At 48.5% G+C, this 19,361-nt stretch overlaps 1 protein-coding gene across 5 annotated transcripts; it reads left to right on the top strand.

Annotated features, from left to right (window-relative positions):
* The first annotated feature begins 1,319 nt into the window (after positions 1–1,319).
* Positions 1,320–16,024, top strand: EIF3D (eukaryotic translation initiation factor 3 subunit D). 5 transcript variants are annotated; one of them, XM_027967753.3, is made up of 15 exons: positions 1,320–1,445; positions 3,957–4,089; positions 4,361–4,406; positions 5,273–5,409; positions 7,450–7,535; positions 8,076–8,148; positions 8,973–9,082; positions 9,840–9,972; positions 10,370–10,517; positions 11,141–11,271; positions 12,420–12,505; positions 12,598–12,727; positions 14,685–14,827; positions 15,159–15,442; positions 15,879–16,024. In XM_027967753.3, exons 2-15 carry the CDS (start codon positions 3,967–3,969, stop codon positions 15,890–15,892), a joined length of 1,644 nt encoding a protein of 547 aa, XP_027823554.1. In that variant the 5' UTR covers positions 1,320–1,445; positions 3,957–3,966; the 3' UTR covers positions 15,893–16,024. The 5 variants fall into 5 exon arrangements, with proteins under 5 accessions (XP_027823554.1, XP_042103173.1, XP_004006770.1 ...); XM_042247239.2 differs by having other exon boundaries at positions 15,093–15,442; XM_004006721.5 differs by having other exon boundaries at positions 8,970–9,082.
* The last annotated feature ends 3,337 nt before the right edge of the window (positions 16,025–19,361 follow it).

Here is a 19,361-nt window from a genome sequence, read left to right as displayed (position 1 = left end):
TCTGGTCTCATCACTTCATAGCAAACAGATGGGCAAACAGTGGAAACAGTGTCAGACTTTATTTTGGGGGGCTCCTAAATCACTGCAGATGGTGACTGCAGCCATGAAATTAAAAGACGCTTACTCCTTGGAAAGGAAGTTATGACCAACCTAGATAGCATATTCAAAAGCAGAGACATTACTTTGCCAACAAAGGTCCGCCTAGTCAAGGCTATGGTTTTCCAGTGGTCATGTATGGATGTGAGAGTTGGACTGTGAAGAAAGCTGAGCATCGAAGAACTGATGCTTTTGAACTGTGGTGTTGGAGAAGATTCTTGAGAGCCCCTTGGACTGTAAGGAGATCCAACCAGTCCATTCTGAAAGAGATCAGTCCTGGGTGTTCTTTGGAAGGAATGATGCTAAAGCTGAAACTCCAGTACTTTGGCCACTTCATGCGAAGTTGACTCATTGGAAAAGACTCTGATGCTGGGGAGGGATTGGGGGCAGGAGGAGAAGGGGACGACAGAGGATGAGATGGCTGGATGGCATCACCTACTTGAAGGACGTGAGTTTGAGTGAACTCCGGGAGTTGGTGATGGACAGGGAGGCCTGGCGTGCTGCAGGACAAACTCCGTAGGCTGAGTTTCCAAAAAGACAGCACCGTTGCCATCGTAGCCAGGTGGTTCCTGAGTCGCCACTTCAGAATCACCACCAATTAAAATGCAGGTTTCTGGGCTCCAGCTAAGCCACGCTTGTATAACAGTCTATGGAAGGGGACCCGGAATCTTCATTTTTCAAATTAGCTCTCCAGGAATCTTTGTCAAACAAGAAAGTCTGAGAACTGTGGAGGTATGGTTTGAACACTGGCAGCGACCTCCGACACTAGTAGTCTGATCTACTCAGGTCACTTTGCACCTCCTGGTCTGTTTCCGAAAGCGCTCAAAGCTCAGCGAGTAGCCGCAAAAACCTGCCTGAAAGACTCGAACTCCCCCTAACGGTGAAACTCAAACAACACGATCTTTTAAAGAAGGCAGAAGCCGCGGGTCGTTGTGGGATACAGAGGGCCAGAGCGGCCCGCAAGGCATTGTGGGACATAGAGGGGCTTTCAGCCAGTCGCCGCTTCCAACTCCAACTACAAGGCCGCCACGTTTCAAGAAACTTGAAACTCTCGGAGTGTCGCCGGATGCCCCATGACGTAACTGTAAACATCCTCGAAGGCTAAATAAGAACACCGCGAAGAGAACAGGGACGAACTTCCGGATGTGCCTTCGCTTTACGACTCGCGTGTTCCGCCGTCGAACCGGAAGGAAGCCAAGAAGCAGTTTACGACACCGTCGGTCGTATTTACGGTGCCGGCCGCTGCGCGCGCATGTTTCCTCCTTTCCCGGTTCCCCGTAGCTCAGGCGGTGGCGCGGTATTCGGCCTAGACTATCTCTCACCATCGGGGCCGGTTACGGCCGTTACAGGTAAGCAGCGTATTCCGTACGCTTCCGCGGATCTCCAGAGCAGAGTTGAGCTGCGCCTGGCCTTCGGGGGCCTGCCGGAAGAGACTTCCGTACGCCCCCTCCTGCTTCCCTGTACCTCCGCTGGGAGGGGCAGGAATCCGCCTTCGGTCCCCCCAGGTCCGACCCAGTGCGGGGCAGAGCCTGTGGTTGAGGTCTCTTTCCGTGGAGTCCGCTTAGCGGCCACCGACAGTGTGTTCTGATGTGAACATGTCATTAACCCCGCTGAGTCTCAGGGTCTTTTAAAGTGCCCCACGGTTCCCTGAGCTTCTACGAGAGGGCTATTGGGTGTGCCAAACTGAGCGATGTTCGGCCCTGCTCTGAGGAGTTCACCGTCTAAATGTTTCTTTTCCTTGCCTATGAAATGGAAGGCTAGGATGTAGTTGGTTGATCTCTGATTTGACATTAACCGCCCAGGAATTGGCAAACGATCTGCAGTAACCTGCCAGCCACAAGGTTCTCCCTATGACTGTCCTGTTGATGCCGCCCCATCCTTTATCTGTAGCCAGTACAGCTGTCACTCCGTTTCAACTGAAAGATTTAGTTTCCCCTGTTGGTTACATTGTACTCTGCCTACTTTTTAGTTTACGCGTTGAAACCAAGCGACTTCCTTCCGCCCCTTTTAAAGTGTGTTTGGAGATATCTCACTGTGTTATTGATATGATCTGAAACCCAGGATCTTTTCAGGCTGCTGTCCAGCTGTAAAATAATGGGAAGAGTGTTACACTTAAGACAGAGGACCCTAGAAACCAAGTCTATCTTGAAATGATGAGATCAGCTGCTTGATTTGGCTGAACTGTGTATTTTTTTTTTAATCTGAAATTGGGGCCTAGGGGTTTAGTGGTGTTGCATCTGACATGTTGTAGGACCCTGGTAATATATAAGGGTATATTGTTTTGAGACCACCACACTCTCCCTCAGTCCGCTTCCTGTAGTGTAATTTAAGTTTAGGTAGGAGGATGGGGCTTCCAGGTTCATGCCCTTTTGGATCACGCAAGTGTCACCTCTAGGAACTCTCCCCATCATGGGAAAATGAAGAGAGTTTCATAAATTTAGTATTCTTTGCTCTTTGATTGATACAACTGAGCGACTTCACTTTCACTTTTCACTTTCATGCACTGGAGAAAGAAATGGCAACCCACTCCAGTGTTCTTGCCTGGAGAATCTCAGGGACAGGGGAGCCTGGTGGGCTGCCATCTATGAGGTCGCACAGAGTCAGACATGACTGAAGTGACTTAGCAGCAGCAGCTCTTTGATTGCTCCCCAGACTCTGGAAATATTTGTGTGGTGAATTTTCCCCTGGGAACTCAGCTTCTGGGCATTTTCAGGGGATTAGAATGGATGATAAATGCATGCATGAGTTTTGGGGAGGAATTGTTTGGCAGATATCTGTCGAGCCCCTGGTTTTTACTCTTCCTGAGCGGAGTACTGGCCTTACACAAAGTGTGGACTCTGAAGCCAGTTTCCCAGGGTTCAGATTTTCATCCATTAGTGTTGCAACTTTGGGCGATTTCTTGATATCTCTGTGCCTCAGTTTTCTTCTCTGGAAAGTGGGGCTAATACTGGCCCTACCTCGGGAGGAGATTGTTGAGGAGTTAATGAATTAATGTGTGGAAAGCGCTAACAACATGCCTGGTACTCATAATGTTTATGAACATTGGCTGTGTTCGGCCACTTTCATGACATAAGGCTTCTGGCTTCCTCAACCTTCTGCTGGGCTTTCTGCCTGACTTCTATGCCCTGCATAAGAATTTACACTGACAACAGAAAATTGAAAGAACAACAAAGGAAGGTTGCATTTCAGGATACATTCATGGACCCTTGTTTTTTCTCGGCACTGTGTGTAAATGTATTTTTGTAAGACAGAATAGTAAGTGTCTGGCGTTTTACAATGGAACTATTTCTGCTTATGTTAACTAATATATACAGCTTTCACAGTGATCCTCTGATGGGAATAAAACAAGGATCTTATTATTTTTCAGGTAAAGAGACTGAGGTTTAGGGGAATTAAATATTGTATGTCTGGTAAAGGTGTGAATGAAAACTGGAACCTGGTTATTAAACTCAAAAAAAAGTTAATTACATTTCATCAAGTCTGTAAGACATCACTGAATTCAAGAAGCACAATATCTTCATGTAACACTAAGAAAGAAAAGTTGCCAGATACGGTATGACACCTCATCAGTTAGAAGGTGCAGGTTCATGTCAGAGATAGTACAGTGGGAAAAAACAAATGGTGAGATATGATACATAAATTTGGTGAGCAGTCGTCTGAGTTTTAAGTATTCACAGTCTTATTCACAAGAAGATGGTAAGTGGAGAGTAGCTCAGCAGTTGAGGGTTCTGTTCTGTGTTTTGCTTTTTTAACTTTATCCTGTATTAGCTTACCTCAAATGGAAGACTTCGGGTTTTTTTGTTTGTTTGTTTTTTAGAGGCTTTTCTTCATGGAGTTACTTTGTTATTTGTATTTTTAAGGTTTTAAAAGATGGCAAAGTTCATGACACCCGTGATCCAGGACAACCCCTCAGGCTGGGGTCCCTGTGCAGTTCCGGAGCAGTTTCGGGATATGCCCTACCAGCCGTTCAGCAAAGGAGATCGGCTCGGAAAGGTGCCTGCCTGTCAGCGGGGTCTGAATCTTTTAAAGCTGCAGCTGATGCTCCAAGTTCATTTCAATTTTATTCTCTCAAAAGGATAATGGTTAGAAGCTCTGGCTACTTCCAGTGGTCATAGGAGAGCTGGGCTCTTACGAAGCTATCCTGAGCCAGTCTTTCTAACACTTTGTGACACTGTGTCCTCACTTGGGAGGAGGGGGTTTCTGGGTCAGCAGAAACTTGCCTGGTTGACGTGTGCTCTCTGCCTTCCCTTGTTGTGCTCACTAGGTTGCAGACTGGACGGGGGCCACATACCAAGACAAGAGATATACAAGTAAGTGTTCTCCACCTGCCTGCCTGCCCAGGTCAGGCCCTCGGTGGATTGTTAGTGTTTCTAGTAACCTCCATCTGAAACCGTTCTAGGATGGGAACGAAATGGTGATAACTCATAATTGTTAGGGGCCTTTTATGGACTGTGGAAACAATCCATTTTTTTGGTAAATAGCCTCAAAAGTTAGATTGTTCAGCGTATTATAGTAGGTTTTTCCCCCTACTTTGGGGAGCCATGGCCCCTTTTACAAATCTGGTGAACACATTCCCATTTTGTATTTCATTACTTGGGATTTACTGAACATGTAAGGCCAGTCAGTGGATCCCAGTTTTAAAACTCCTGGTTTTAGGATCCTAATAGAAGTTAGTTTTTCCCTCTGCACTAGTCGAGAGCTAGGAATGGCTCCCTGGAATACTGAGTTAAAGACGATCTGAGTCTTAGGTCAGCCAGAAAGCCAGTCCTAGCCGATTAGCCACGTCTGCCTTGGGCGCCAGCTAGTGACAGTGATGACGTGTATAACCAACCGCCTGCTTGCTTCTCCTGAGAGAGTAAACTGTGACTCCTGTTCTTACAGACTAAGGCAGAGTACAAAATGGGCTTGTCTTGAGTTCCTCAGACTGTCTTGACGTAGAAAGTTTTTTGGACCAGAGCTTTTCAAGCTTGAATGTGCATATTAATCTGCCGGGGATCTTATTAAAATGATGGTTCTTACTGAGTGGATCTAGGGTGGAGCTGTGAGTCTGTACATCTAAAATGCTGCCAGCTGATGGGGTGGCTGCTGAGACCACACTAAATATCAGGCTTTAGACTACTATGTACGTATGAAGTTTGTAGGTCATGTTGTTACATGCTGTCACCTTTGCCTGCAGATAAGTACTCTTCTCAGTTTGGAGGTGGAAGTCAATATGCTTACTTCCACGAGGAGGATGAAACTAGTTTCCAGCTGGTGGACACAGCGCGCACACAGAAGACCGCCTACCAGCGGAATCGAATGCGATTCGCACAGGTGAGTCAAGAGCCAGCCATCTGACCAGCTTGGGTCTGTTACCTGGTGCTAAAAACGGTACCGTGTGAGTACTGATGAGGGGAAGGCATGTTACTGTGGGCATCCTGATGAATCCCATAATGTATTAATGGGCTTCCCAGGTCTCCCAGTAGTAAAGAATTCACCTGCCAAGCAGGAGATGCAAGAGACATGGGTTCAATCCCTGGGTCAGGAAGATCCCCTGGAGTAGGAAAAGGAACCCGCTCGAGTATCATGGGAGCCTGGCAGGCTGCGGTCCATAGGGTCACAAGGAGGTAGACACGACTCAACACAGCAAGCAGCTGCAGTGAATCCAAGTAGCTCTTTAGTGACAAATTGTGCTAAAGTAAACAGGTACCATGTCCAGGAATGCCTTTAAATAGTTCAGCGGTCTGTTGACCAATAGCTAGGACATCTGGCTATTTGTGCTGGAAAACCATGTGCATCAGTGTCTGTTGCCTCGAGTAATTGCTGTGTCCGGGATTTACTGAGTAGATGATCCAGTTGGGCTGCATCTTCTCACATAAAGAGGCAAACTCAGCAACTCTAATAAGAGCCAGTGAACCTGCCTCAGTAAAAGCGTGGCTATGAGTCTAAGCTAATTCCAGGTACAAACATTTTTATTGTGCTTCAGTACAAAGAAACAGATAACTGCTTTTTTTTTTTCTTTTAAACAAATTGAAGGTTTGTGGCAGCCCTGCATCAAGCAAGTCTTTCGATTCTATTTTTTCAACAGCATTTGCTCACTTCATGTCTCTGTCATAACAATATTTCAGACTTTTTTATTATATTTGTTGTGGTGATCAGTGATGTCACTAATCACTGAAGGTGGTTAACATTTTTTAGCAATAAAGTTTCTTTCTAATGAAGATATATACATTGTTTAAGACATAACAGTGTTGCACATTAGTAGACTACAGTACAGTGTATAGTATATGTAGCATAAATTATAACCACTGGGAAAGCAAAACATTTGTGTGCCCTGCCTCATTACAATACTCTATTGTGGTGGTCTGGGACGAGACCCACAGTATCTGAGAAGTAGGCCTGTGCTTACTCAACCTGAAAACCCCAGATGTTGATCCTGCAAAAGCACAGAGTGAAATGTGCAACTGGGCTGCTGCCTCCTAAACTTACTCTAACAGCATCCCATTCAGTGCAGTTCAGTCGTTCAGTCGTGTCTGACTCTTTGCAACTCCATGAATCGCAGCACTCCAGGCCTCCCTGTCCATCACCAACTCCCAGAGTTCACTCAGACTCACGTCCATCGAGGCAGTGATGCTCTCCAGCCATCTCATCCTCTGTCGTCCCCTTCTCCTGCCCCCAATCCCTCCCAGCATCAGAGTCTTCCAGTAGGTCAGCTCTTTGCATGAGGTGGCCAAAGTACTGGAGTTTCAGCTTTATCATCATTCCTTCCAAAAAACACCCAGGGCTGATCTCCTTCAGAATGGATTGGCTGGCTCTCCTTACAGTCCAAGGGACTCTCAAGAGTCTTCTCCAACACCACAGTTCAAAAGCATCAATTCTTCGGGGCTCAGCCTTCTTCACAGTCCAACTCTCACATCCATACATGACCACAGGAAAAACCATAGCCTTGACTAGACGGACCTTTGTTGGCAAAGTAATCTCTCTGCTTTTGAATATGCTATCTAGGTTGGTCATAACTTTCCTTCCAAGGAGTAAGTGTCTTTTAATTTCATGGCTGCAGTCACCATCTGCAGTGATTTGGGAGCCCAAAAAAATAAAGTCTGACACTGTTTCCCCATCTATATCCCGTGAAGTGATGGGACCGGATGCCATGATCTTTGTTTTCTGAATGTTGAGCTTTAAGCCAACTTTTTCACTCTCTTCTTTTACTTTCATCAAGAGGCTTTTTAGTTCCTCTTCACTTTCTGCCATAAGGGTGGTGTCATCTGCATATCTGAGGTTATTGATATTTCTCCCGGCAATCTTGATTAGGCACTGCCAATTATCAGCCGAATCTCCCAAGATTTTAACATGATGTTTTTTCCTGATTCCTAGCGAAATCTCCGCAGAGACAAAGATCGACGGAACATGTTGCAATTCAACCTGCAGACCCTGCCTAAGAGCGCCAAGCAGAAGGAGAGGTGAGCTGCCCATCCTGTTGGAACAAGTTATTTTTCCAGGACTGACCACACTGCTGTCAAGAGACCAGAGCAGAACAGTCATCTTCCCCAGTATTACGAAAAACCAAAAAGCCTTCCCAAAGCCAGTTAAGCCACTGTTTTCAGCCCTGGTGTCGTCCTCCAAGAGGTGTTCATGGCAGAGACCATGGACAGGAAACTGCTTACACTGGATATGAGCGCTGACTGACACGGAAACAAAGGCAGACAGGAAGTGATCCCGGGGCTTCACCCAGACTCAAGTCTTCTGTGGTGCAGCTCCCGGGGCCCATTCATACCAGGTTCTGTGAGTCCCTAGAGCTGTGTAGGACAGTAGCCTGCCCAAGCTAAGGCTGCCAGAGGACAGCCTCTAGAGATGGAGTGGTATATACTGGTATATACTGGGGGCGATATACCTCTCTTAGCATGTCTAGTGTGCGCCGTTTTCGTCTGGGTTTTTGTTTTTTCTTAAGCCTCTATTTTTCTTAAAAATCTGTACTGAAAGCAGTTTTCCTGTCTTTCCAGAGAACGCATACGACTGCAGAAAAAATTCCAGAAACAATTTGGAGTGAGGCAGAAATGGGACCAAAAATCACAGGTAGTATATCCGTATCAGAATTCTGTCCAGGAATTTGATTCTTCTGGTTGGTTTTATAACAGCTTTATTGAGGTATACTTCTCATACTATACAATTCGCCCATTTAAGATGGGGTGAACTTAAGATTCACCCACTGAACTCAGTGGTTCATAGAGGTGGTTGCATGGAGTCCTGCAGCCATTACTGTCGTCTGTGTCAGAATGTTCTCATCACTCTACAAAAAGCCCTGTTCCAGTCAGCCATTTTCCCCGGCCCTATACCACCCTTCTCTGTTTTCTGTCTCTGGATTAATCTCTCCTGGACATTTCATATAAATGGACCCAGAGCAGAATGATCTTTTGCGACTGGCTCCTTTCACCGAGCATCATGTTCTCAAGGTTCCTCCGTGTGGTAGCCCATGTCAGCACTTCATCCCTCCTTATTGCCATGTTCCATTACATGCATAGACCACGTTTTGTCTGCCTGTTCACCGCTGATGCACATCAGGGTTGTTTTTACTTGAGGGTATTGTGCATGGTGCCGCCGTGGACATTCCTCTAAAAGCGTCCATGTGGACGTTGTGTGAGTAGAAGACGTGTGTGAGCCGGAGTGAAGGTGCAGTTGGGGGAGTTACATTTGCTGGACACGGTGCTTGCTGTAGCAGCAAGAATAACCAGACAGTGACACGGGAGAAAAGCAGAGGAGCCGCTAGAAAACAGCCAGCCTGTCGTGTGAATGTTCTGGATGTGTTTATTGAATACAGGCCCTTCTACTGTTACCTGCCTTTTGCTTATGTTTCGCGCTGGCTGTCATTTTTCCCCTTCAACGGTCTTTCCTGACAGAAGCCCCGAGACTCTTCGGTGGAAGTCCGCAGTGACTGGGAGGTGAAGGAGGAGATGGACTTCCCTCAGCTGATGAAGATGCGGTACTTGGAAGTGTCAGAGCCCCAGGACATGTAGGTGGCATCTTTTCCTACCCTCTATCATGCTCTTAATGTGTTTGAACCAGCTGGTGATGACTTGGCCTGAGCCCTAGCATTTCCAAAGACATTGCCTAAGATTAGCGGACAAGTTTTAAAAAAACAAAAAAAATTAATGCCTGTGGCGGGAAAAGCAAAAAGAAGTTTACTGAAGCTAAAACTTCCGTTCTCTTTCAAATTCCTGGCATTGTGAGCAAAAGAAAAATTAAGTCATAGAGCTTTTGTTGGGAGAAAGCAGAAAGAAATTTCCTATTATTAAAACTCTAGATTTCTTTCAGCTTCCTGAAATCCTGAGCAAAAGAGAAGGTTGGGTTCTGTAGCTTTTTGGACAGAAAGAGAAAGATTGCAGTTCTTGAAGAGAAGTGACGCTTTTCCTAATGTTTCAAAGAGCTCCTTATCTCGGAAGGCCAGTGGGTGGACATAACTTAGCGGGAGCTGGGGCATCAGCCAGGAGGCAGCTTCTTCTGGGGTCTCTGTCACTGCTCCCCTCCCTGTCTTTAAAGTGGGGCGGGGAGTGGGGTCCTGAGCCAGATCAGTTGTGGTCTCTGTTGTGTGGAACCACTTCAGGCCCTGAGGGGGCAGGCCCTGCATGAGCTCTGAGAGTCCAGTCAGAGACTGTTTTCATCTCTCATGTGTTAGACTTTTGGATAAGACTTTGGATTCCGTGGTATAACAAAGAGGTAGGTAGTCTTGCTCCCCCTGACTTAGCGTGTGTTGCGTGCTTTCCCCTCAGTGAGTGCTGTGGTGCCCTGGAGTACTACGACAAGGCCTTTGACCGCATCACCACGCGGAGTGAGAAGCCGCTTCGGAGCATCAAGCGTATCTTCCACACCGTCACCACCACAGACGACCCCGTCATCCGGAAGGTGGGCACCCCTGCCCCATGCCCACCTGAGGGGAGCGCTGTAATACCGCCACTGAGGCCTCAGAGCAGAGATGCGGCGAGGGGGTGGAGGGGTGTATGAACCGACCGGGCCTCAGATGCCCCTGTAGATAAGACTCGATGTGACTCGATTTAGGATTAGGTGAAAATGAAGGCACTCTGCTGACCAGACCGTATGTGTTGGGGTGTGGCAGGTGGTCGGGAAACTGTAATTCCTTGGATCCAGGATACAAGCTTGCTGGCTGGCTTGCTACAGCCTGGCTTAGACAACCAGAGGTGTAGGTATGGGTGTGGGGCTCCTTACAGACAAGTCCTTTGCCTCCTGTGAATGGGCAGGTGAGCCCCAAAGTAGCCCCATCTCTCTGCTGTCCTCCTTGCAGCTGGCGAAGACTCAGGGCAACGTGTTTGCCACCGACGCCATTCTGGCCACACTGATGAGCTGCACCCGCTCTGTGTATTCCTGGGACATCGTCGTCCAGAGGGTCGGGTCCAAGCTCTTTTTTGACAAGAGGGACAACTCTGACTTTGGTAAGAAGCCTGTCTAGGAACAACACAGAGGCTCTGAGTGTCCTTGTTGGTCCAAAGCCATTCCCAGGCACAGAGAATGGGTAGAAGGTGTCCTGTCTCCCCACGAACACCAACAGCCATGTCAGAATGCCCCTCAGCCTCCTCAGAGATAGAGGAAGGGGCTGTCACTGCAGTACCCCTGCCAGGGCCCCAGCCTTCTGAGTCCTCGTGGCACCCCAACGCCGTGTTCCCACTCACTCGAATAGCGTCTTCCTGACTTCTGTCATCTCTCCGTACCACCTTCAGCATGCACTTGACACTTTTCTTTGGATTGATGCCTTTTTTATTTCAGCATATTCATGAAGGGAAAATGCACATGTACCATACACACAGGTATGTACACACACACATTGAATGAAAACCAGGTCACTCAAAAACAGATGTGGTTGTGACAGAATTCAACGTTAGCATCTCAGGCTATCCAGAACCCGCCCCACCCACCCCCGCTCAGGAGACCCAGGGCCGCAGCTGGCGGTCCTTGGAGGAAGGGCCTGTGTCATTTGAATCACCGCATCTCCCTAAGGGGCCCTACCCCTCTTTGGTGACTGTTTCACGGGTGGGTGACCGTGCTGCCGGTTTTGCAGACCTTCTGACAGTGAGTGAGACAGCCAACGAGCCCCCTCAAGATGAGGGTAACTCCTTCAACTCGCCCCGCAACCTGGCCATGGAGGCAACCTACATCAACCACAACTTCTCCCAGCAGTGCTTGAGGATGGTAAGGTCCTGAGCGCGTTCAGTTCATCGACCCCAGTTGCTGTCTACTGAGCACGTACTGGGTCGTCAGCTCTGGGTTGTGGGATTAGACAAGACAGAGCGGGGTCCCTGCTTGTCACAGAAGAGATCTCTGCTTGGGCTCTGAGGTCAGAAGGCCTGACTTTGAGCCCTAGATTCACCCCTTTTAGCTTTGTGGTGCCAGTCATGTTTCTTCTCTGAAATTGTTTAGTTGCAAAGTTGTGTCTGATTCTTTTAAGACCACATGCACTACAGCCTACCAGGCTCCTCTGTCCTTGGGATTTCCCAGGCAAGAATACTGGAGTGGGTTGCCATTTCCTTCTCCCAGGGATCTTCCCGATCCAGGGATGGAACCCACATCTCCCGCACTACAGACAGATTCTTTACCCCCGAGCCACCAGGGAATCCCCTCTGTAAAGTTAGAATACTTGAATAATACTTGTCTCATATAGATACATTGTGAAGATTCCTTGAAATATATGACCAGGACACCCTTGTGCACAGATACAGGTGCATTGCTTAGGAGCTGGGCATACAGCAACCAGCCAGCCAAAGTGCCTGCCCTTAGAAACCTTCATCATAATGGAGGAGGAAAGATCTTCCCTGTGGCTCAGGTGGTAAAGAATCTGCCTGCAGTGCAGGAGACCTGGGTGGGATCCCTGGGTCGGGAAGATCCTCTGGAGAAGGGAACAACAGTCCACTCTCTTCCCTGAAGAATCCCATGGATAGAGGAGCCTGACAGGCTGCAGTTCACGGGGTCGCAAAGAGTCAGACACGACTGAGCGACTAACACACAATGGAGGAAAGATGGTAAGCTCAGGATACATACATGCTGTGACAAATGATTGTGTGTACCTTGGAGGAAAACATAACAGGAGGGGGTGCTGTTGCTAGTTAAATAAGAGACTAGAAGCTCGTGTTTCACAAACTTGAGCATAGGGTGAACTCGAGCGGTACCTCTGTTGTGACCCACGGGGTGCTCACTTGGCCTCGGCAGTGTGCCCAGAGCCCCCTCAAGCTCTAGGGACCCGGGGGGGGGGGTGGGCTGTGACAAAGGAGAGGTGCAGGTTATGGCTGATTGCCTTGGCAACGGGTTGGCACTGTCTCACAACACCTGTGTCATTTTTACAGGGGAAGGAAAGATACAACTTCCCCAACCCCAACCCATTTGTGGAGGACGACATGGATAAGAATGAGATCGCCTCTGTGGCGTACCGGTATGTCTCCTCCCTGGTGTCCCCACCCTGTGTGGGTGGTGCATCTGGACCCAGGGCCTCAGGTGACCAGAGGCACTCGCTCTTCCTTGCAGTTACCGCCGGTGGAAGCTCGGGGACGACATCGACCTCATCGTCCGCTGTGAGCACGACGGTGTCATGACTGGAGCCAACGGGGAGGTGTCCTTCATCAACATCAAGACCCTCAACGAGTGGGACTCCAGGGTGAGGCACACGGGACACCATGTCCCGGGCTGGCGCCTGCAGCCTGTGTCTCTTCCCCTTGCCTCATTTACAGAGGTTTTCTGTCTTCTGAGTTTTCCCCCTACTTAGTTCCGCTTTGAGGAAGAGATCGTGTGTGCGGGTGATTACCTTTCCTCGGTGTTTTCTGTCTGTCCATTCCGATCTCCTGTTGGCTTCTGCCCTCTGCAAGTCTCTCCTTATGAGCTGGGCTGGCAGCTCTCCTGTAAGTCGGGCAGCTCTCCTGACCTGTTATTTACTTATGGCAGCCCCTACCTGGTTTTCAACCTTGTGGCACCCTTTTTTCAACTTCGTCTCTTACTGAACTCAGATTCTCAGATTATCCCAGATCTGGCTTTTCAGGAGGGGCATCTTGAAAGAAATACGCATCCTTCATTTTTCCTTCTCTTTTCGTTCTCCCAGGCTGGTGTGCCAGGATGGGGCTATCATCCTTTCTGAAAGTACCTGGCCTACACACCTGAATTTAAAATGTGTGGCCATGCTCCTAGTCACTGGTGTATAGAATAAAAGGGTCTTGGTTAGGACAGCAAGGACAGGCCTGTGTTAACGAGGGTCCAGTGAGATGGAGGTCAGGGCCCATTGTGCTGTGCCTGCGTTAGAGCCAAGGCATTAGCATTCCAGGCACCAGGTTTCACTCCTCATGTGTTCTTTAGTTTCTGTCACCTGCTGAGAGCACCCTGGAAGGTTTGCTGCGAACCTAGCTCTGAACCAGTGGCCTTTTCTTAGACTTTGACCACAGCCTCCCAGGAACATCGTTCTGTGTGACTGTGCCCTCTGCTACTGCCATAGTCTGGTCCTGCACGTTTCTCAGCTGCCTTCACGTTTCCTTTGCTGTTTCCCCTCCTTTTTAATCCCCCAGTGGCGCCTTCTCTTAGGGTCGGTCCCTTATGCAACTCTTTTGCCGCAGTCACTTCTTTATACTGTGCGTGGTCCACTCAGGTGGTCTCCCTATCTTAAGAGACCTTGATTCCATCTGCAGAATCTCTTTATAGACATGAGGTAGCGTGATCCTGGGTAGTTATACTCAGGGTTCCCCCAGACTCCAGGATAGCAGATGCAGCAAGAGCAGGGCCACCAGGGACCATCTTAGAATTAAGCCTAACCCCAAGCCTCATCCTTGAACTCCAGAAATGATTCCTGAAATCTCTTCTGACTCCTGTTCCATCATTGTTGTTTTTGTTTTGGAATTTTTTGGTGGTGGTTTTTTTCTAAAATACTTTGTCCTTTCAGTGTCTTCCTTTGTCATTCCCTCTGGCTTGACTGTCCACTGGTGTCATTTCTCCTGCTCGCTTAGGCTCAGAGCCTCAAACGTCTCCTCCTCCTCCGCTGCACCCTTGAATTCTGCTGTCAGGCTCAGTCTGTCTACTTGCCCAGCCCTAGGTTTCACTGACATCACCCTAGTTCAGGAGCCTTCTCATGACGCCTGATATTTTGCATTTGTCTCTTAACTGACCTCCCTAACTCCCTCTCCATCAGGTCAAACCTACCTGACCTCCCCTCCCTCTGCGGGCTTCCGCACTAAAGCAGTCCATCTCTTCCTTGTCCCTCTCAGCCCTCCCAGCTCCAGCTTCTGCCAGTATTCCCCACGGGTGAGCTGTCACACTCCCCTGTGAAACTCTTCCTCTCCAAACCACATGTGATAAACACTTGTATGGCACTTGTTTCTAACGTGTGAATATATGTCCTGGTCTGATTAAGACCTTGTGAAGAGAGGAGTTAAGTTTGTTGAGCACCAGCTATGTGGCAGGCTGTGCAAAGGAGGGACGGAGGCCCTACCCCTTAAATGATGTCTTCTGCTCTACCTGTGGGCTTTCCCCTCCCTGGTTAAGCCCACTAGGGACCTTCTTCTCTACCAGAGGGGCCATCAGTCCACAGGCAGCATGGTGCCTTGGCGCCTATAACCAGGGCCCTCCTCCCACAGCACTGTAACGGCGTTGACTGGCGACAGAAGCTTGATTCTCAGCGAGGGGCTGTCATTGCCACCGAGCTGAAAAACAACAGCTACAAGTTGGCCCGCTGGACCTGCTGTGCTTTGCTGGCCGGATCCGAGTACCTCAAGCTTGGGTGAGATTCCTGCCCAGGAGCCATGAGCTCATCTTCGGAAAGGAGGGGTCTTCGCGTTAGGAGACCAAGGCTGCCTTTTTCTCCCTTTTCTTGGGACAAGCACGAGGCCACCATTTAACTAGTAACTCAACCCCAGGCACAGCTATGTCTTTGTTCCGGCAGGCCCCACCCTAACACTCCTCCCCCCAGTAGTTAACGTGTCCCAGTGCCACACGATCTGTGCCAGCCAGGCCCCACCGTAACACTGCCACCCACCTCCCCCCAGTTATGTGTCCCAGTGCCACATGGTCTGTGCCGGCGGGCCCCACCCTAACACTCCTCCCCCCGGCAGTTATGTGTCCCGGTACCACGTGAAAGACTCCTCACGCCACGTCATCCTGGGTACCCAGCAGTTCAAGCCCAACGAGTTCGCCAGTCAGATCAACCTGAGCGTGGAGAATGCCTGGGGCATCCTGCGCTGCGTCATCGACATCTGCATGAAGCTGGAGGAGGGCAAGTACCTCATCCTCAAGGACCCCAACAAGCAGGTCATCCGTGTCTACAGCCTGCCCGACGGCACCTTCAGCTCCGATGAGGACGACGAGGAGGAGGAGGAGGAGGAAGAGGAAGAAGAAGGTGTGTGGCAAGCCTCCCTCAGGATTCTGGCGTGACCTGTGGGCTGGTTGGGGCCTCTAACCAACCAGTCCTCTAACCTCAGTGGAAAACTCCAGGAATTCCCTGAGGCTTCACTTGGTATGGCATTCAGTCTAGTTCCAGGAGCCACTTCCAGAGCCTTTCGAGCACTTGACGGGGTTGGCGAGGAGAGTTAGGGCAGGAAAGAAACGTCTAGAGGAATGTGCTAGAAGTCCCTGATACTAGCCAGTGGCCCCAAGAAGGAATGATGCTCCAGGTTCATGTTAGGCCTTAAATCGTTCTCTCACCTGCTTCACCAGTTGGTGACTAAAGGAAATACCTGTTAGTCCTCTGAGGATCTGAATGGTTTCACATCTGAGTGAAAGTGTTGGAAATCATAAGCAATTCACCAATTTGATACAACCTTTGTATGTTTCAGAGGAAGAAGCCTGAACCAGATGGTGACGCGGAACTGGTGTCTGCGACTGCATCGAGCCTGGAGGACCCTGAATACCTGGTGGGATGTGTGTCTGACTCTTGCTCTCTGAAGCTGGGCTATTGAAATAAACTCTATTTAGTCCCTTACCTTCATCTGTGCCTACATTATGACCGATAGCCCTTCTTCCTTCTCCTAGTAGCCTTTCAGAGAGGGAGGGTGAGACACAGCAGAGTCTCTCTGGAGTTCATAATCTGGGTTCCCGCCTTTGTTCTCAGCATTAGTGGTTTTACATTCCTGCTAGAAGGTGAATGCCCTGGGGTGTTTTGTTCTTGGAACCCCTTGAAATTATCCTTTGCCAGGGAGTGAGATCCATTGTGAGGTCCCCATAGGAAGTCCATTTCACAAGCACAAGCTGGCTACATGCCAGACCCAGCTGCTGCCCTGAGACACACACATCACAGTAATGATGAAGCAGGGCAGTCTTTGAAGCTTGAGGTGAGGTCGCTGCTGTGAAGGAGACCGCTTCAGAATGTCCTGAGGGATGTTCCATAGGCTGTTGATTGTAATGGTTTGTATAAACTTCCCTGATAGCTCAGTTGGTAAAGAATCCACCTGCAATGCAGGAGACCCCAGTTCAATTCTTGGGTCAGGAAGATCCCCTGGAGAAGAGATAGGCTACCCACTCCAGTATTCTTGGGCTTCCCTTGTGGCTCAGCTGGTAAAGAATCTGCCTGCGGTGTGAGAGACCTGGGTTTGATCCCTGGGTTGGGAAGATCCTCTGGAGAAGGGAAAGGCTACCCACTCCAGTATTCTGGCCTAAAGAATTCCACAGACTGTGTAGTCCATGGGGTCGCAAAGAGTCAGACACAACTGAGCAACTTTCACTTTCACTTGGCTTGGGCTGGTGATGTGCTCTCAAGCCGGCACCCTCAAAGCACTGTGTCATGAACAAATATCTCATCCTGACACAGAACTGTGATGCTGGTGGAAGTGATGCCATTGTACAGATAAGACTGGCTCCACTTTTGGGTAGCAGTCCTAAATTTAACGATTTTGGTCAAAATAATTAAGCCTCAGAAAGCAAGCAAAAATGTATCGGACTTTATTGTCCAAGTTACTAGGAAAACCGTATTAAGGTGTGCTTCTTGGGGAGTTTTCGGTGTAGGTGGAGCATTAGAAAATTCACATTATAGTGTGACAAGTGTGGGGTTTCAAGGTCAGGCTGGTACTCCCCAAGCTGCCTCCTGCAGACCCAGCATGCAACCTAGCAGGATTATCTGGAACAAGTGGCCCAAACACGTCTTAACAGCAACCTCCACCTGCTTCATGTCTTTCATCTGTCCTCCACTTCCCCCAAGTTGATGGCTGTAAATAGCCCTGCCTCAAAACCGGTAGCATTCTACAGTCCAGGCTCAGCCTAGTCTGAAGGCCCTGCCATACCTTATCAGTCCTAATTTCCCAGTACAAGATAAGACCAGCAGTTTGAAGTACTTAATTATTTGTCCACACCCATTCTCATGATCATCATAACTACTAAGAAGTTGACCTCCCTAGCTTCATTTTTGGTTAGGTGCTTTTGTCTGCTTTTAGTGTTTATTCAACAAATTACTAAGGGCCTGCTGTATGTCAGATACTGATGGAAGCCCTGAGGTCGCTATAATGATTAAGATTCATTTCTGCTCTAACAGGAGCTTTTCTCTGAGGCTAATAACAGGCTAGGAAAAAAATAAATGGCATTCCTAAGGGTGTACTTAGGTCTGAGAGCTCAAGAAAGACTCTCTAGAGAAGTTTCAGTGATGAAAAGCTGGGAAACCAGTGTTTTTCCAAACTCACCGTGGCTGCCTTCCCACTGGAACCCTCAGCCCCATCTCACAGGACTACTTAACAGCTCCTGAGGTTCTTCCTTTATTCATGGGTGCACTGTATTCCGTGCAGGTAAATCTCATTCAGGATTCACAGTTCACCTCAGGAATGCCAGCCCCGGCCACCCAGTTCCCTTGAGTGGGGTGCAGGGTCACCCAGTCACCCTCTATATTGCCTCCACTTCAGCCACAGTTGCTGGGCATGAGCAGTGGATTTGGGCTTGGGTGTCTACACTGCTCTGTCATAGGCCCCTTTGTTTACAGTATTACCAATGATAAGGTAAAAATTTCTATTTTAAGGCAAGACAAGAAAGGTTAAAACCTCTTCCCTCCCCTCTAGTGTGCATTGTGCTTCCGTGTTATGCATTAACCACAAGTCCTCAATGGCAGAAATAACCTGCTCAACCATAAAGTTCAGTTTTTCTTCTGGTGCCAGTCATGGAACTCCTTAGGAGATAACATTCATTTTTCGGTCCTGTAAGGGGTCACAGTGACCCACCACGTGCTTTGTACATGCAGACATCTTTGTTGAACTTCATGTACAATGCCAATGTGCCATTTCCCTTAAAAGACAGCGATGAGGGCAGAAAGGACTAGTCAGATGACCTGGGGAGTTACTGGGCTGCACCTAACGAAAGCTCTCAGCTTAAATACTTCCTTAGGAAAGAATGTTGCTAGCTGTATTTCACACGTTCTGCCTATTTTACAAGACTTTTTTTTTGAGTTGCTGTTGTCTTAGTTGTGGCACACAAGCTGTTTGTTGCAGCCTGTGGGCTTCTCCCGAGTTGTGGTGCATGGGCTCCTGAGCACACAGGTTCAGTAGTTGTGGCTCACAGGCTTGGCTGCCCCATGGTATATGGGATCTTAGTTCCCCGACCTGAGATGGAACCCATGTCCCCTGCATTGGAAGGCAGATTCTTAACCACTGGACTACCAAAGAAGTCCTTAAGAATATTGTTTCTTACACAACCAGATGTGTGACAGAGCCTCCAATAAAAATGATGACTAGGCGACCACAACAAATAACACCGTTCTACAAGGTCAGTGACAGTAACAGTCTGACTCTATAGATAATGGGAAGAAATAGAGAGGATCATTACCTGAACCATAGCAGACCAGTAAGACAGGAGGTCCAGAGGCTTTTGGCTTCTACTAACAGAACCCAGTCCAGTAATAACACACTGAATGGCCTATCAATGATTCCTTGCCTGGCCTGAGAATGAGCATTCCTATCACCATGCGCCATATCAGTCACAGAATACCTCTCAAACCTTGGTCAAAATTAAGACTGAAAGGGAAGGGACTGTAAAATAAGGAATATAGCCTCCCACCCAGTTCTACAAGAATCAAGTCATTAGCCACTTGATGACCTACATATACCATGAGAGGAATTCGGGATGAGAATTTGGACAAGGCAGTTTTGTGCTCTAGGAAACCTGATAGGACTAGCCTTCAGACAGATATTTTCAACAGAAAAATTCCTGAACCCAGTTTCTCGCATCTTGCCATACTTAAGAACTAAAACCATTAAGCTGTTAATTCCTCCTAAAGAGCAACAACCTTCTACCAAGCCGTGTGCTTGATTGCGTATGTCCCTTCATCAGAATCACATATAAACTGG

This window comes from Ovis aries, chromosome 3, assembly GCF_016772045.2.
Source record: "Ovis aries strain OAR_USU_Benz2616 breed Rambouillet chromosome 3, ARS-UI_Ramb_v3.0, whole genome shotgun sequence".
Taxonomy (NCBI): domain Eukaryota; kingdom Metazoa; phylum Chordata; class Mammalia; order Artiodactyla; family Bovidae; genus Ovis; species Ovis aries.
Note: the sequence above shows the minus strand (reverse complement) of the source record. Positions and strands in the feature narration are given on the sequence as shown.